Source organism: Pistacia vera, unplaced genomic scaffold (assembly GCF_008641045.1).
Source record: "Pistacia vera cultivar Batoury unplaced genomic scaffold, PisVer_v2 Contig388, whole genome shotgun sequence".
Taxonomy (NCBI): domain Eukaryota; kingdom Viridiplantae; phylum Streptophyta; class Magnoliopsida; order Sapindales; family Anacardiaceae; genus Pistacia; species Pistacia vera.
The window spans coordinates 52,608-69,860 of record NW_022196210.1 but is presented as its reverse complement, the minus strand read 5'-3'; the positions used below and the strand labels follow the sequence as shown (position 1 = coordinate 69,860).

General features: G+C 36.4%; 2 protein-coding genes and 4 non-coding genes across 7 annotated transcripts; 2 read left to right on the top strand and 4 right to left on the bottom strand.

Moving 5' to 3' along the window:
- Positions 1–2,428: 2,428 nt before the first annotated feature.
- Positions 2,429–5,526, top strand: LOC116140933 (transcription elongation factor SPT4 homolog 2). Of its 2 annotated transcripts, none has more exons than XM_031426505.1 (6): positions 2,429–2,679; positions 3,549–3,666; positions 3,742–3,833; positions 3,965–4,020; positions 4,459–4,520; positions 5,346–5,526. In XM_031426505.1, exons 2-6 carry the CDS (start codon positions 3,577–3,579, stop codon positions 5,394–5,396), a joined length of 351 nt encoding a protein of 116 aa, XP_031282365.1. In that variant the 5' UTR covers positions 2,429–2,679; positions 3,549–3,576; the 3' UTR covers positions 5,397–5,526. The 2 variants fall into 2 exon arrangements, with proteins under 2 accessions (XP_031282365.1, XP_031282363.1); XM_031426503.1 differs by having other exon boundaries at positions 2,432–2,679; positions 3,519–3,666.
- A 5,703-nt stretch (positions 5,527–11,229) lies between these two features.
- Positions 11,230–11,351, bottom strand: LOC116140937. The gene has a single exon (XR_004129718.1). It is a non-coding gene; the product is annotated as a small nucleolar RNA SNORD14 (small nucleolar RNA).
- Positions 11,352–11,419: 68 nt separating this feature from the next.
- On the bottom strand, positions 11,420–11,508 carry LOC116140936. Its single transcript, XR_004129717.1, has one exon. It is a non-coding gene; the product is annotated as a small nucleolar RNA Z266 (small nucleolar RNA).
- A 3,637-nt stretch (positions 11,509–15,145) lies between these two features.
- Positions 15,146–15,267, bottom strand: LOC116140938. The gene has a single exon (XR_004129719.1). It is a non-coding gene; the product is annotated as a small nucleolar RNA SNORD14 (small nucleolar RNA).
- Positions 15,268–15,333: 66 nt separating this feature from the next.
- LOC116140939 lies at positions 15,334–15,430 on the bottom strand. Its single transcript, XR_004129720.1, has one exon. It is a non-coding gene; the product is annotated as a small nucleolar RNA Z266 (small nucleolar RNA).
- A 736-nt stretch (positions 15,431–16,166) lies between these two features.
- LOC116140932 lies at positions 16,167–17,080 on the top strand. The gene has a single exon (XM_031426502.1). It carries the CDS (start codon positions 16,265–16,267, stop codon positions 16,910–16,912), a length of 648 nt encoding a protein of 215 aa, XP_031282362.1. The 5' UTR covers positions 16,167–16,264; the 3' UTR covers positions 16,913–17,080.
- Positions 17,081–17,253: the final 173 nt, after the last annotated feature.

Sequence of the window (17,253 nt, the reverse complement as noted above, 5' to 3'; positions counted from 1 at the left end):
CTTGATTTTCAAAACCTGAACTTGAACTTGTTGTTGTTTACGTTATGAGAAGTAATGGCGCGGTGAGGTGATACGCACCAGACTGAGTGAGCTAAGGTGGACTAAATTGGTTTGTTGTTATGTAGAGTTTGACACGTGTTAGAGAAGCAGATTGGTAAAGAAATTGGAGGATTATTATTGAGTTGAAAGAGGCTAAGGTGGGACCCTTCATCTTAGGTACTTAAATCAATTTACACTAATTAGCTCACTGGTTTAACCTCCTTAGTGAATGGAGCATCTTGAGTGGAAGTGGTTAAGTGGTAGCTAGCACTTAACTTATCCAATTGGATGAATGCCCTTGGGCGGTGGCACATGTAATTGTCATGGAGCGTTGGTGGCTTTATGTATTGACTCTTCAAGCTTTGGATTCGTTCTAGTCGAGTGATGGTATGGAGATCGACATGTTCCACTCATGACCCATACTGATGGCTAAAGGGTGAGTGTCGCTTGACGAGGCTGGTAAAGTCAAGTCGACTATATGGGATGACCGGAGACTTGGCTTGGATGATTGGAAGAGTGGTGATCTGATCAACAATGTTGGTTGAATGGGGCTTTGTGCCTCTTCTCGTGATGCAAGTCGTTTGTAGACGGATGATTGTTAGGGCCCCAAGGTGGGCGCCAAACTGTAGATGCAAAAAATCTACAGTTACAGAAATAGGGTCTGATTTCGTAAGGTTAAGGCCACTGACAATTCACTGGACCTACTCACACAAAGAGACAAGCGTGAAGCTTACAAAAAACACAAAGTTGGTGTTTTCTATAGGCACTCCGACGCTCAAGTTAGCAAGACTGAAAGAGGCGATTTAATAAGAGTTAAGGGAAATGAGGATTATCGAGAGTCTTGTTGAAGACTAGGACTACGGCGAAGGTGACGGTGGTTCTTAGGAGTAAGAACTTTGGACACAAGTAGGTGGTATTGATTAGTGGAGATTCCATGAATTATGAGAGGGCATACCTCTATTTATATAGTGACCCCAAAGGGTTGGAATCCTAGTAGGACATTGAGTCCTACTTTGGGAGATAATCCCTATCAAGAGAGAAAAATGATTTCTTGTCCTTATCAGATTAGGTTTACTAGTTTGAGTAAGATTCGGGATCTTATCAAAAGAAGAAATAAATTGGGATTCTAATTTCCTATTTATGGACTATTGTAGGCTAATGGGTTTGAACCCAGTTTAGCTTAATTTATAGGGTAGCTCAACTCTTAGAGTGGACAGTTCATAAGGTGAATTTAAGCGTAAGTCCAACCGAAATTGAGTTAAGGACTTGGAGCGTGACATGTTTATTTCGTTATTAGGTCTCGTCAGGCCCAAGACGATTTTTTGCCTATCTAATGTTTAACTTTGAGTCTTTGACTCTTACATTAATGTAGATTTTTTTTTTATATTTTAAGAAATGAAATTATCCATGATTAATCGACACCTTTAACCAAATTAAAATTAGTGTATTAAGAGGTCCTTCAAGTTAAGTCGCAATGAGAGTCGTATCTGATCCTTCAACATAACCATTAATGTATGTTTTAATATAGAAAATATATTAATAACATTTATAAAATATTAACCTAAGATAAATCACCTTCTTTAATTTTTTTTTTTCTAATATCTACATTAAAAAGAATAATACATTTGAATTACTAAAACTTTTAAATTGATTTAAATATAATATGGAAAATTTATATTACATACATTAAGGAAAATAAATACATCCATATAATCAATACTTTAAAACCTAACTCAGGATGAAACCTGGCAAAGTGATCAGATCCCAGGTTGACCAGTTTAACCGGTCTGATCAGCGGGTCAAACCAGTATGCAAAGATTTGAAATCTAACAAAAATACCTTTGAAAACTTTGTAAGTCCTTATAGGTTTGAAATCTTGAAAAAAACACCTCAAACACCATTGTTGGCGTCGGCAAAGAGGGCCTGTTTCCAGCGATGGCAATTGACAACACTTCCCATCACCACGAAAACACTCATCTCAGCCTCTTGAACAAAACACATATCACCTCTCCCCATTCGCCTCCCCAATCACTGACGACGGTTCGCTTTTTCCGACAACATTGTTTTACGATTTCTAGTTGATTCACTCACCAGAAATTGACATTGTTGTCACCAGTGCACTCACCAGCCATTCTTAAAAAGCCCTAATATCACAGCTTTTAATTATTCATGGATTAATGTCCTAATTTTTAAGGTTTTCAATAAATAGAAAAATTTGTAACCCGAGATCCTGGCTAAACTGATTCAACCGAATGGGTGAGGCCGGGTTTTAAAACACTGCATATAATACCTGGTGTTTTCGTAGATATCCATTATCCACCGATATTTATCTAATTACCCGCAATAAATTACTATTAATAAGAATTTTTCTTATAATAATATTATATACATTTATTTTATTTTATTTTAAATCTTTTACATTCTAAAACTCCTGTTCTCCTTCATCTCCAAATCCCTAGCTCTTCTTTCTCTCAAAAATCGACATCAGCCGATCACGGCGACAGCCATCGACCGAGAAACTAAGGAATCCGCTCCGTGAAGCCGTGTCCGAGAAAACAAGGAAGCTGTCGTCTGCGTCGTCGCCTGAGAACACAGAGTGAACTCCGGTTTATGTCTAGCGCAGCCGTCAAGCTTCAACAGGTTCTTCCTCTTTTTAGATTTTCATCTCAAAATTTATTAAACTCAATAAGTCTATATTAATATCTGAAACAATTATTATATTACTTTTTCTTTTAAGTTTCTTCTTTTTTTCAAAAAAAAAAAAAAAATTCATGACTTGAGAAATTTTTGAAAGTATTTATTTATTTTTAAGTTTATATTTTCAGTATGAAAATGATAATAGGTTTCAAGCATAATTAGCTCCCAGAATGTGTTTTCTTAATCTTTACATTAAATATTGCCATATATTATTTAACATGATGTCACGAATGTTTTTCATGTTTTTATATAACTTTCTGACTATTGATTTCTTAATCAGTATGATTGGAAATTGGAATGTGTAAGCTTATGGATGTTTTAGTACAAGATTTTTGATATATGTGTTAGATACTAGTTTGTTCAGATCATATTTAGTAAATAATTCAGAATTTATATTGGGTCACACAGCAACATATGTATATGTTCCAAATATCTAATTAGATGGAAGGAAAAGAAAAGAGACATATAAATGGTGAGGGTGTATTGGAAAAATAAATGTTCTTCTATGAAGACATTTTTTTCTAGGTATTATCAATTTAGGTTCGGCTTTTTCAAAAAAATAAACTTAATGAAAAAACCCCAAGTAGTTAGAGATAACTATGATTTGGTTAGTGGACATTTTCATTGAGTTTTAAACTTGGGTATTTTTCATAAACTTCTGGAAAAAAGTGACCCTAAAATTGATAATACCTTTTTTCTTCTGTGAAGAAATAGTTGTTTAAAAACAATTTTTATATAATAAAATCTTTCTTAACATTTATGTGAATTGGGTCCATTTATAGATCTTGAAATAACTGGAAAGAAGCCTTTAGTCTCCAGTAGTTTAGGCTTGTGGAAACAATGGGAAGCGCACCAGCACAAATACCAACAAGTTTCGGCCACGAGCTTAGAGCTTGCTTGCGTTGCCGCCTTGTCAAAACTTACGATCAGGTATCATTCATTTTGTTTGATATTGATGGGTTTTAAGTTATGTTAGGGTTTGATTAATTGAGATGACTCTTACAGTTTAGAGAATCGGGATGTGAGAACTGCCCGTTCTTTAAGATGGATGAAGATCACGAGCGTGTTGTTGATTGTACTACTCCTAATTTTAATGGGTATGCTTTGTTTTGTTTGCTGCTTTATTTCCTTATATGTTTAACTTGATTTTTGGTTCAGATCAATATAATTAAACTATATAAAGCATCTCTATGTTACATTTGCTTGATGTTTACATTGCTTTTTACAGGATAATATCAGTCATGGATCCTACTAGAAGTTGGGCTGCTCGCTGGTTGCGAATTGGTATGCTCTACCATGTTGATGGATGTTTAAACTTTAATTTTGGACATATCAATTGTGGAGTGATTAATTTTACAAAAGCATTTTGAATTCCCATGAAGAATGTTTATTCATGCTAGAAACATCCCATTAATCGTTCTGATTCAAAGTTGGATGATAATATTTTGCATTAGAAGTAATGAATATATGTATGATTTTGAAGTTGAAGACTGAAACTTGACTTGAAAAAGAACTTATTATGGATATTGCTTATGTGAGGTGGGAAATTAGATGGATTGTAGGTTTTATAGAAGAAACTAGTCTGGTTTTGAAATCTAGGTTTCTTGGTTAATAAGAAATCTAGCTTTTTTGTTCATGTATATGAAGTTTTGCATTGCTTTTGATATCATTGGGTAGTAATTTTTGGTACTCAGTTTGTCATATTCCTTCAATATTTTGCAGGAAGATTTGTCCCTGGTTGCTACACTCTTGCTGTCTCAGAGGCACTCCCAGAGGACTTGCAGGTTTGAATTTTCATATTATGTGCAAGATAGGAATTTTATTTGGTTGAATGCAATAATATGCACTGTTATTTGATCTTCAATGAGGTGGGCAGTGGTAATAATATCATTGAGGTTGTGCATGCTAACCGCATTGTCAAATCATTCATTCATGGCCTATAATCTGTGACGCATTTTGGGCTTGAGATGTTGTTTGGAGCTAACCTTACCCGCAAAAGAAATATATTGATGATGCCTTCTAGGATGGCATTTGTTAAGCTGACCAGCCTGTTATGAATTGAAGGATTGAGGTAAACCAAGATTAAACAAATTATTTCTTGGAATAGTTTTCAATATCCAGCCAAGGATATTGGCATTCTATGATATTGCTTAGCTCCAGAGAACGTCAGTGTGAGGGATGTTAGATCTCCTATAGGACAATATTGCAGACTTAGGGGCCTATGATTGACAAGTAGACCGTGAACTCTCAGTCAATGAATAGTCCTAAGAATGTAGATGGTAATGAGATAAATGTAAACTCTTAATCATTGACTAGTCCTAGGAATGTAGATGGGAATAGGAAGAGAAAGAGAAAGAAGGAGAAGAACCAAAATACTCAGTGGAGAAAGAGAATAGCAAAAAAACCCCTTGATGCAGATCTGTTTTTGTTATAGTACTGCTTTGATCATTTGCTAATTATTGTTGTGTTATGCATATTGAAGCCAAATAAGGAACTGAAAACTGCTCTATTTCTCTGTTTGATATGCTTACTTGCAACATTTCATCGTCTCTTCAGTTGGTTTGAATTAATTTACTTTTCTCATTTGGCTGTTCTTGGACTTCTTGCAGAACTTATGTGAAGATGAGCGTATCCAATATGTTCCTCCAAAACGTGTATGATTGAGAATTTGACGATTGGTTTTCTGTAATGTTAAAATTTTCTGGAGTATAATCTAATGAACGAATATGCCTCTGGAACAACTAATGCAGTGTCAAATTCTCTGTGATATCTTGGTGTGGGAATTTTGAATATTCGTATAGTATTATCATCTGTGAATCTGTTTTGGATGTTTAAACTACTTCTAAAAATATATTGAAACGTTATATTTATATTTCCAAAAAGCAAGCCTTTAAAAAATCATGTTTTGAAGTTTGGACTTTGGAGGCAAAAAAAAAAAAAAAGGATTCGGAGCCTAGCCTTAGTTGTGTGGGAGTCAGGACTATTTTTGAAAAAATTAGTCTTAAACACGATGTTTAGGTAAATTTATAATGGAATTAGACTATTAAGCGCCATGGAAAAGCATCAGTTTCCTTGTTTTATGCTTGGAATCATAGAAAATATTAATATGTTAAAGACTTTTGAGTTTTTGACTTTGCTTTACGCTAACCAGTCTCCATTTATTTGTAATTTAATGATTAAGACAAATTAAAAAAAAATTAAATTATACACTACAATTACAATAAATCGTGCTTAATTTTATGCAACCACCACAATTCCAAGTTGCTTTTTCTGGTATCTAGCTAGCTTTTCAATTCTATCTCAAATCTCAAATTACTATTAAATAAAGGATGACAGCCAGTGTTTTAAAAAAAAACCCCAGAGCCTTAGACAGAAGTTTATACAATATAATTAATAATCAATAACACTACGGACACCGAAAAAATTACACCGAAATTTTGTATTGGCCTACGTGTAACGTGCGTCTGAATTTTTTCATAATTTTTTTATAGTGAACAGCCGTCCATCAAATTTGGACGGCTGTTCACTCACATGGACGCCCGTCCATATTATATGGACGGGCGTCTATATACAAGGGACGGGCGTCCCCATTTAAAGGACGCTCGTCCTTAAATAAAATACAATAAAAAAATTTGTAAAACATTATGGACGGCCGTTCATAGGTTGTGGACGGCCGTCTCTTAATTTTGGACGGACGTCCACAAATACGGGACGTCCGTCCAAACTTAATTTGTTTTAAAAAATAAAATAAAAAATTTAGACGCCCATCGATAAATTATGGACGGGCGTCCCTTAATTTGGACGGGCGTCCATTGCAATGGACGCCCGTCCATACTTTTAATAAAAAAAAAAAAATTAACAAAAACTTGTTTTCTGTTGCAAAACATCTTCGTCTTCATCCCCATCTCCTCTCTTTTTCTTCGTCTTCATTGCCAATTGTGCAGTCCATTTCACTGCCTCAAATAATGACTGTGGTGTCTCTCTTTTTCTTCATCTTCATAGCCAGTGGTGCAGTCCATTTCTCTCTCTATCTAGATATACATGCACCAGTAGACACCAAGTCAAAATTGTGTTGGTTTTCTCCCAAAACTTCCGAGTTTACCTCATATCAGTTCAATCTTCTCATGAACCTTAGGGTTTATAAGATCAGCTTTGAAAACAATCCTTAATCAGTTAAAACCTAACCTCCAGTGACATTTGATGAATTGTTGACAAAACCCATATGTTCCCAAAATATAAAACTTGAACTTTTGATAAATGAGAATCCATGGTGTCAACCAAAATCTGTCTAATTGCCATCAGCGTTCCCACCAATGATTATGCTAATAGACAAGTTACTGCAACTGGACACATTAAAACCTCTATAGTCTCTAAATTATTCGTAAGTAATAAATAAAAAACACCTTATTGCATTTATTGAGATAGAGAAGCGAATTCAGATGAAAAAATATCTTTAACACTTGTGTAAAGGGTCAAACTGAGACTGATCAAAAGCGGGTCGCTCAGACACCCTTGGAAGAAACCAAACCTAGCCTTCAAAGCGCCACAGAAAAACCCTTTCTTGTGTGGACCTTTGAAAGGGATAGGAAGTCGAAGCAGAAGTAGGAGGAATAAGAGAGAGGTTTGTTAAGCCAAAAGATGCCACTGCATAAATCAGTTTAAAACAAGGAAAAAGAGAGGAGTGGGGAATGAAGACGAAGAGTTTTGCAACAGAAAACGAGTTTTTGTTAAATTTTTTTTATTATTATTAAAAGTATGGACGGGCGTCCATTGGAAGGACGCCCGTCCAAATTAAGGGACGCCCGTCCATAATTTATGGACGGGCGTCCAAATTTTTTATTTTACTTTTAAAACAAATTAAGTTGGACGGACGTCCCGTATTTGTGGACGCCCGAAAATTAAGGGCGGCCGTCCATAATGTTTTATAAATTTTTATTGTATTTTATTATGGACGGGTGTCCTTTAAATGGGGACGTCCGTCCCTTGTATATGGACAACCGTCCATATAATATGGACGGGCGTCCATGTGAGTGAACGGCCGTTCAAATTTGATGGACAGGCCGTTCACTATAAAAAAATTCCGATGCGCGTTACATGTAGGCCGGTATAGAATTTCGGTGTAATTTTTCGGTGTCCCTAGTGTTATTGATTAATAATTAATATTTTTATTATAATTTCTCCCATTTTCAAAGTTGCAGATTAAGATTAATAATTAAGAATTAATTACTAAAATATAGTGGATGTCCTTATCAAATTCGTCATGCCATAATGGTCCAAAACCTTGACTTAAGGAATTCACATTATCAGAAAACGGCGTCGGTTAAAAACCTGGGAACCAATGACGTGGCAACACCTGATTGAACAACCGAAAGCAGAGAGAATGTACCAAAACCGCAAACTATTATAGATCCCTCCAGATGAATAAGTCATGAAAATTTTTTTTGCGACCTCTACTCCTCACCTGGACCCCACAACGAAAAAAACAAGGAGAAAAAACATCGGCCACGTCACCCCGAAACTGACCAAGGGCTCCACCCCACCATTTTTTGTTTGTTTTGTTTATTTTTATTTAGTTTTTCCATTCCACCTCCTGATTCCTCCACTCCACCCCCACTTCTCTGTACTTGCTGCGACTCTCGCCAAGCCTCCTCACTCTCTCTCTCTCTCCTCTCTCTCTCTCGTTCTCTATTTATATTTTCACGAAAATCACAATATTTTGTTTCGGTGGAACCACTAACGGAGGGCCCCACTTTCCGCCACCGCCAATCCCCTCCTCCGACCGATTCCTTGGCATCTCCTCCTCGACCTCCACTGCCTCCGAAGCCGCCGATGACGAGCTCAATGAAGACGATATTTTCTACCAACGAAGAATCCACCGAATCTAATGCTTTCACCAACAGCAGCACCACCGTCACACCGACAACAGCCTTCTCCCCGTCAACAATCACAACCGTTTCCCATCCTTCGCGCAAGGTTCCGGAATTCTTGCGGCTTTACCGGAGCACGATAACGTCCGTGTGCTCTACCGAAAATCATCGATATCGTCGTCGAGTCTGCGAAAATGATTCCGACGCTGCCGAAACCGCCGCAGATGGAGAGGTCGCAATCGACGCCGATGAGAAAGTACCAGCACTCGGCGCGAAATGTGCGGTTTGTCAATTGCGATGGCGAAGCAGAGGAAGTAGGTTTTTCGAGTTAGATGAGGAGGATGGAGGCGATGAGATGTTGCCCTCATGAGATTGTAGCGAGGGGCTCCGGGATGTCGCCAAAGACGACTTTTCGGTATTGGAAGGAGTTGGGAGGCTTTGAAAGGGAGAGATCGCGGCAGGTGAGAAATGCTGTGTTTCGTCAAACAGGTTTTCTTGATTGATGAAACCAAAATGTATCCAATAAATTAAACTTAGTGCTGTGCTGTTTTTATTATGTATCAATTTTGGGTATTGATAGAAGGGGTGCGGGGATTCAGTTTGTTCAATTTCTTGATTTTGATTTTGTACCAATGGAATAACTGTGGTGTCTTTAGATTTTTATTTCTCATCGTTTGTTCAAAATTAATTTCGTAGCACATGGATGAATCTTTTTATGATAGGGAAAATGAGGAACTAGGAAATAATCTGTTTTCTTAGCTTCGCTTTAAGGTTAGGATTTGGTGAACATGTAGGGAAAGGTTGAGGGATTTCTAGTAAACTGAGCTCGTAAGACTATGTCTTAAGGTTTGTTAGGGTTGAGATCGAATTCACTCGTATTAGTTTTGGCGAGTAAAAAAATCAAGGTTATTTGAAGTCAATTGGGAAGATATTGAATTATCAATGAAATTAAGCAGCGGCGCTCATCTTTCGAAGTTTTCTTGTTGTTGTTTGTGTTGGTAAAATATATGCCGAGGCCATTGTGTGAACAGTTCATATAAAGAAGCTCAATCAATTATCTCAATGTTCAGTTTAGCTTTTTTTGAGAGTTGAGACCCGTAGACTTGATTTTAAACTTATCCCAGCTTGTTTTCCTTATCTCTACTGGTATAGGTGGAATTGGCTCAAGTTTGTTTAATAAATTAAATTTGCAGAACCCGTATCATCTAAAGAAACCATGAAAACATGAGATTTCTGTGTAAAAATCGATAATAACAACTATTTTTCGGAGGTGGTGTTGTTGCGGAACTATTTCCCTCATTTCCTCATGTCAACTAATCGCTAACTGGACACTTGTGGATAAAATTATTCATTTTGTGTAACACCAGCACTTTAAGATGTTGAAGTTGGAAATATGCTCACCAGATAGCCTTTTAAATTCAATTGGGCCACATATTGTATTCATTTTTGCTTGTCTGCTCACTGTGCTGTTTTAGAATGTTGGATGAAAACAGGTGGTTGTAGAATAGAATACAAAGTGTTGACATGTGGACCTGGATCATTCTTTACTGACGAAGTGCTGTTGCTCTCTTGAGTTTTGTGAAATATCAAAGCAGTGAAAGTAATGTTGAATAGTCAATACATTAATTAGTAGAGAGGTGAACTGTTTAAAGTGAAAGTTCTTGCAAGAAAGCAATGATAATGAGGTTGTTGCCGTTAGATGGTATTTTATTTGTATTGTTAGGCTGTTCTTTGTTCAAGTATATGTGTTAACCAACAATTGAAGCTGCTCTGAAGTATTGCTAATTTGTGAATTGTCAATTTCTTTTAGAATGTTGGGTAGAATGATTGTGATGGAATAACACAAGGGGAAATTCCTCATGATTACGTAGACTTGGCAATTTTTATTTTTTGTTAAAAAATGAGAGCATTTTCGGAGGAATCTTCAGTTCTGTGTTTTCGGCTGTTGAGTTGTGCCTCAAATAGGATAGCTGAATCATCAGTGTATTTATTATTTTGGAGAACAAGAACTATTTTTGAGGCTCTGGCTGTCGTTTTTAAAAATTCACTTTTGATGTGTATGTATATATGGCTTATAATTCTGGGATTGCATAAAGTAATTTAGACATTTATTCAAATTTAATTTAAGGGGTAAGACTAGGCTTACAATGGTCAGTCGGGTAAGACTAAACTTATCGATTATGTATACCCAATGGAACATCCCCGGACATGGAGTGGAAAATCGGAGTGATGAGGCAGCAGTTTGTCATTGAGAAGTGTAAGAATTGGATTGAAAAGCCCCAGACTCGCAGTCAATTGCAATTAAAACTGGCACCCATAATGATAAAAATCTTGTGAAATGTTGTTCTCCTACATTTCTTTAGCTTTTCATTAACCAAATTGTCCTGAACAAGATTTACTAGGGATAGTGTGGCTTCTTCAGTATTTCTAAAGTTTTCCCCAAGTCATTTACAAAGAGTTGATAAAACTTCACAATTTTGGTGTGATATTACGCAATTTAAAGTCTTAAAACAGTTTGAATGTATCATCATTAAGCAGTAATTCAGTCAATTGTTTGATGATAAGGAAATTAATTCTATAATGTTTACAATTAATGAAATAGTGAAAATAAAGTAAAATTGAATGGTGGTTCAGACATCCAAGGAGGAAATAAGCAGCAGAAGCTCTCAAGCCTGGCGAAGGCGAGAAGCTCTCAGGCGGCCACTGCGAATGTTTTGAGAAACAAGCTTACTTTGGCATCACAGACCAATTACTAAATTCAACACCAATTAATTAAAAGCTTCAAATCAACACTTTGAAATATAATTTTAAGTAATTAATGGCAAGTCAGACAATATATGCTAAATAGTCGAGTTCACAAAGAATAATTCCCTTCACACATCAATGATTCATCATTTTGCCTGTAATAACAACAACCACCAAATATCTTTATAAACGCATAATAAAAATGAGAAAATGGAAGGTTTTATGTCTCCCTCACTGTAGATGAGACATTCAAAGTACCTAACTGACCTGAATCAACCAATTAGTGAGACAAGCAAAGAGAGAATTAAATCTTTGAAGCTCAAAGAATGGGAAAGATTACAAAGCCAGAAATGATCGCATGTCTCATCAGAGTTAAAAAAAGGAGGGATAAGAGGGGAACTCAGTCGGAAAACCCAAAAGAGAAACCCCAAAAAAAGGGTTAATGTTGCGCAGCAATGACTCAAAACGCTTCCATTTGATTTTGGAGGCGATCTTAAGGTTGCGCTTTCACAAATAATAATGATAATTTAGAAGGCAAAGAGGAAAAACCCTAGATGCAGAAACCCTAGTGACTGAGTGGGAGGAGGCGAGGTGAAATTTATAGCCCTGTATTTTTCTTAATGACACTTTTGCCCTTAACACTTCTATAATGACCTGTGTTTCTGGGCTTTGGGCTTGGAGAGTTAGAGGATATGAATTCGTTGTCAATTTTTTTTTTTTTTAAATTAAAGAGAAACATTTCATTGTGTTACTTAATACAATGCCCTCGCCTTCAATCCTACATATACTTTTTGTATTCAAGTTAAAAGTTAAAAAAAAAAAAAAAAAAATATCCATATAATTAACCTATGAATGTAATTGTAATACAACTAAACAACACAAACAAATATTGAGATTAGAATCACTACAATAATTTGAAAGAATTAAATTTGAAAAATTAAGAATTTGAGAAGCAATAAGAAGAAATAAAAAAATAAAAAACAAAAAAACAAAGGAATTCTTAACATTTTGTTGAAGTTTAACAGGCAATTCTAATGGAAAATAATAATAAAAAAAATTAACATGTAGTCTTAACTTTTTTCTCCAATTGGGTTTTCACTTAAAAAAAAGCTTAAATTAAAAAAAAAAAAAATCATTTTTAAAACAACTAAAAACTTATAATTATATTGCTTATGATTTTATATATCATATTGCAAAACTTTTTACTCCATTAAACCATAGAGTTAACTACATGTTCCCATCCAAAAAATGTTCCATTGATTCTCACCCTTAAACTTTTAAAATACTTTTTTACTATCCAAATAATATGTTTCCCTTTGATTTGGGTGAAAAATATAGTGATTTACGAAGAAAAAAAAACCCCTTTTCTTAGCCTTTTCCATTGCCGGCAATTGTCGCAAGCATCGGGGAGTGCAGGCAACCAGAAAATACTACAAACAAACATTCCTCAATTGTATTTTAACCCAACAAACACAAAAATTGAACGAATCAAACCCAATTAATCCAATTAAAACTCAAAAAACACTAGGGTGGGGAAGCTTCAATCGCTAGTGATTGGTGAGAAAACGGGATCGGGATTGGGAATATTGGGTCTTTTGGAGAGGAAGATCCAGGGAGTCGATTGATGGTGACAGGGATGATTTCCGACACCAGAAACGACCAGAAATAGACTTGGAAGTTGAAAGGTCGTGTGGTGCATGGCCAACGATCAATGAGCAAGGGACAATGATGGAGGTAAGGGTTCTATAGAGTGGGTTGTGAGGAGTGTGATGGTGGTGTCTGGGGGAGTTTATGGCAAAGAAATTGATCGAAAATTAGGATTGAAGAGTTGGTTGTGCGAATGGAGGTGGTGGTGGGAAATGGTGAGTGATGACGACAAATGGAGGCTTGAGCTTTGTAGAGGAGGTGATGGAGATTTTGTGGGTGGTCTCAGAAGGGATTTTGAACGTCGAGATCAGCCAAAAAGGGGCAAAAATCGCCAGCTGTAAACACTACTAACGTGCTTCGTCCCTTTTTCTTTTCTTTTTCTCCAACTACCAATGTTTGTTGACCAGTTTACCTTCATTAATAATAGACTTTTGACCATTTTTTCTTTCCTTACAACGAAAATTATTAACAAAATTATGCTTTTGATACTAAAAAGGTAATTAAAAAGTGGGTGGGTATGAATTTTTCAATGGGCCATTTTTTGGGTCGTTAACGCTTAAACCATATGGTCCATATATTCTGGTTCTAAATAGTAATCAACTTTGTCCCATATATATATAAGAACTTAAGCTCCATTTTGATTATGTCTTGAATGTTCAAATACGTGTTTTTAAATTATAAATATTATTTTTTGACACGAAGTTTCATGCGTTTATTTTTCACATTTTCAAATATTAATTTCCGCGCTTTTATTTTTCATATTTTTCAATCATATTTTAAAATAATAGAAATGAGTTCATTAAAGAACTCACAATATAAGTCTATGTTTTCAGTTTTAGGCTTATAGGAATCCAATTAGGGATGGAAAAAAAAATTCGGCAACTGAACCGAACCAAAAAACCAAACCAAAAAGCGGTTTTTTTAGTTTTTGGTTCAGAACAATAGTTGAACCGAATTTCCAATTCGGTTAACGGTTGAACCTATTGTGTAAACCGGTCAACTGGAACTGGATTTGTAAACCAGATTTTACAAAAGTAATTGGGAATTTTTTTATTTCATTTCACTCTAAACTAAAAAGTAAAAACCCTAACTCTCTCAAATTGAGCTCTCTGCCTCTCTTCTTCTCTGGTGTCTTCGACTCTTTCTCTGTTTCTCACTGTCGCCGAAAGACTGCCGTGCAATCTCCAGTGACCATCGACAGTCAGCCCACAGATCTGTCGAAGTGCAGCAGCCAACAGAGCCTCCTTGAAAACAACAAATTTTTTCTTCCTTTTGATTCTTAATCATTTAATTTTTTTTAACGAATTTTTCTGGGCGTAAGGTGTGTTGTGTGTGGTTGTATTTGCTTGTTTGTTGTGATTCAAGTTGCCCTCAAACAAGGTTTTGGGGTAGTCTTGTAAAAAGTCCCAAGTAAACATAAGGTTTTAGTACGAATTTTATTGGCTAAGACGCTGAGTTACATTCTATATTCGCTGTTTTTTTCATATGCATGTGTCCTTTAAATACGTACTTTCCAAAAAAATTAAAATCTAAAGTGATTAATTTTGAGGCTACATGACGGTATAAATATTCTTGGATTTTGGCTGTTCTAGCCAATATTGATTAGTCTAACTGGGATTTGCATAAGTAATTTGAGACATTTATTCAATTTAATTAGGGGTAAGACTAGGCTTACAATGGTCAGTCGGGATAACTAAACTTATCGATTATGTATACCCAATGACATCATCCTGACATGGAGTGGAAAATCGGAGTGATGAGGCAGCGTTTGTCATTGAGAAGTGTAAGAATTGGATTGAAAAGCCCCAACTCGCAGTCAATTGCAATTAAAACGGCTACCCATAATGATAAATATCTTGTGAATGTTCTCCTCCTACATTTCTTCAGCTTTTCATTAACCATAATTGTCCATGAACAATGATTACTAGGGTAGTGGTGCTTCTTCAGTATTCTAAAGTTTTCCCAAGTCATTTACGAAGTTTGATAAAACTTCACAATTTTGGTGTGATATTACGCAATTTACAGGTCTTAAACCAGTTTGAATTGTATCATCATTAAGCAGTAATTCGTTCAATTGCTTTGATGATGAAGGAAATTAATTCTTTAATGTTTAATTAATGAAAATAGTGAAAATAAAGTAATTTGATGGTGGTCTCAGACATCCAGGAAGGAAAATAAGCGACAGCAGCTCTCAAGCCTGGCGAGGCGAAAGCTCTCAGGCGGCCACTGCGGAATGTTTTGAGAACAAGCCTTCACTTTGTCATCACAGACCAATTACTTCAAATTCAACACCAATTAATTAAGCTTCAAATCAACACTTTGAATATATTTTTAGTATTAATGGCAAGTCAGACAAATATATGCCTCAAATAGTCGAGTTCACAAAAAGAATAATTCCCTTCACACATCTAATTGATTCATCATTCTTGCCTCTAATAACAACAACCACCAAATATCTTTTAAACCATAATAAAAATGAGAAAATTGGAAGGTTTATATGTCTCCCTCACTGATAGATGAGACATTTCAAGTACCTAACTGACCTGAATCAACCAATTATGAGACAAGCAAAGAGAGAATTAAATTTGAAGCTCAAAGAATGGGAAAGATTAAAAGCCGAAATAGATCGCATGTCTCATCAAGAGTTAAAAAGGAGGATAAGGGGAACTCAGTCGGAAAACCCAAAAGAGAAACCCCAAATAAAGGGTTAATGTTGCGCAGCAATGACTCAAAACGCTTCCATTCTGATTTTTGGAGGCGATCTTAAGGTTTGCGCTTTCACAATAATAATGATAATTAGAAGGCAAGAGGAAAAACCCTGATGCAGAAACCCTAGTGACTGAGTGGGAGGAGGAGGTGAAATTTATAGCCCTGTATTTTTCAATGACACTTTTGCCCTTAACTTCTATTAAATGACCTGTGTTTCTGGGCTTTGGGCTGGAGAGTTAGAGGATATGAATTCGTGTCCATTTTTTTTTTTTTTTTAAATTTAAAGAGAAAACATTTCATTGTGTTTACTTAATACAATTGCCCTCGCCTCTCAATTCCTACATATACTTTTTGATATTCAAGTTAAAAGTTAATTTATGTTTTTCCATTCCACTCTCCTGATTCCTCCACTCCACCCCCACTTCTCTGTAGTTGCTGCGACTCTCCGCCACATCACTCTCTCTCTCTCTCTCTCTCTCTCTCTCTCTCTCTCTCTCGTTCTCTATTTATATTTTCACGAAAATCACAAAATATTTTGTTTCGGTGGAACCACTAACCGGATGGACCCCACTTTCCGCCACCGCCAATCCCCCTCCTCCGACCGATTCCTTGGCATCTCCTCCTCGACCTCCACTGCCTCCGAAGCCGCCGATGACGAGCTCAATGAAGACGATATTTTCTGGACCAACGACGACTCCACCGAATCTAATGCTTTCACCAACAGCAGCACCACCGTCACACCGACAACAGCCTTCTCCCCGGTCAACAATCACAACCGTTTCCCATCTTTCGCGCAAGGTTCCGGAATTCTTGCGGCTTTACCGGAGCACGATAACTGTCCGGTGCTCTACCGAAAATCATCGATATCGTCGTCGACGTCTGCGAAAATGATTCCGACGCTGCCGAAACCGCCGCAGATGGAGAGGTCGCAATCGACGCCGATGAGAAAGTACCAGCACTCGGCGCCGATGAATGTGCCGGTTTTGTCAATTGCGATGGCGAAGCAGAGGAATAGTAGGTTTTTCGAGTTAGATGAGGAGGATGGAGACGATGAGATGTTGCCACCTCATGAGATTGTAGCGAGGGGCTCCGGGATGTCGCCAAAGACGACATTTTCGGTATTGGAAGGAGTTGGGAGGACTTTGAAAGGGAGAGATCTGCGGCAGGTGAGAAATGCTGTGTTTCGTCAAACAGGTTTTCTTGATTGATGAAACCAAAATGTAGTCCAATTGAATTAAACTTAGCTGCTGCTGCTGTTTTTATTATGTATCAATTTTGGGTATTGATTAGAAGGGGTGCGGGGATTCAGTTTGTTCAATTTCTTGATTGATTTTTGTTATCCAATGGAAATAACTGTGGTGTCTTTAGATTTTTTATTTCTCATCGTTTGTTCAAAATTAATTTCGTAGCACATGGATGAATATATTTTTACTGATAGGGAAAATGATGGAACTAGGAAATAATCATAGTTTTCTTAGCTTCGCTTTTAAGGTTAGGATTTGGTGAACATGTAGGGAAAGGTTGAGGGATTTCTAGTTATAAACTGAGC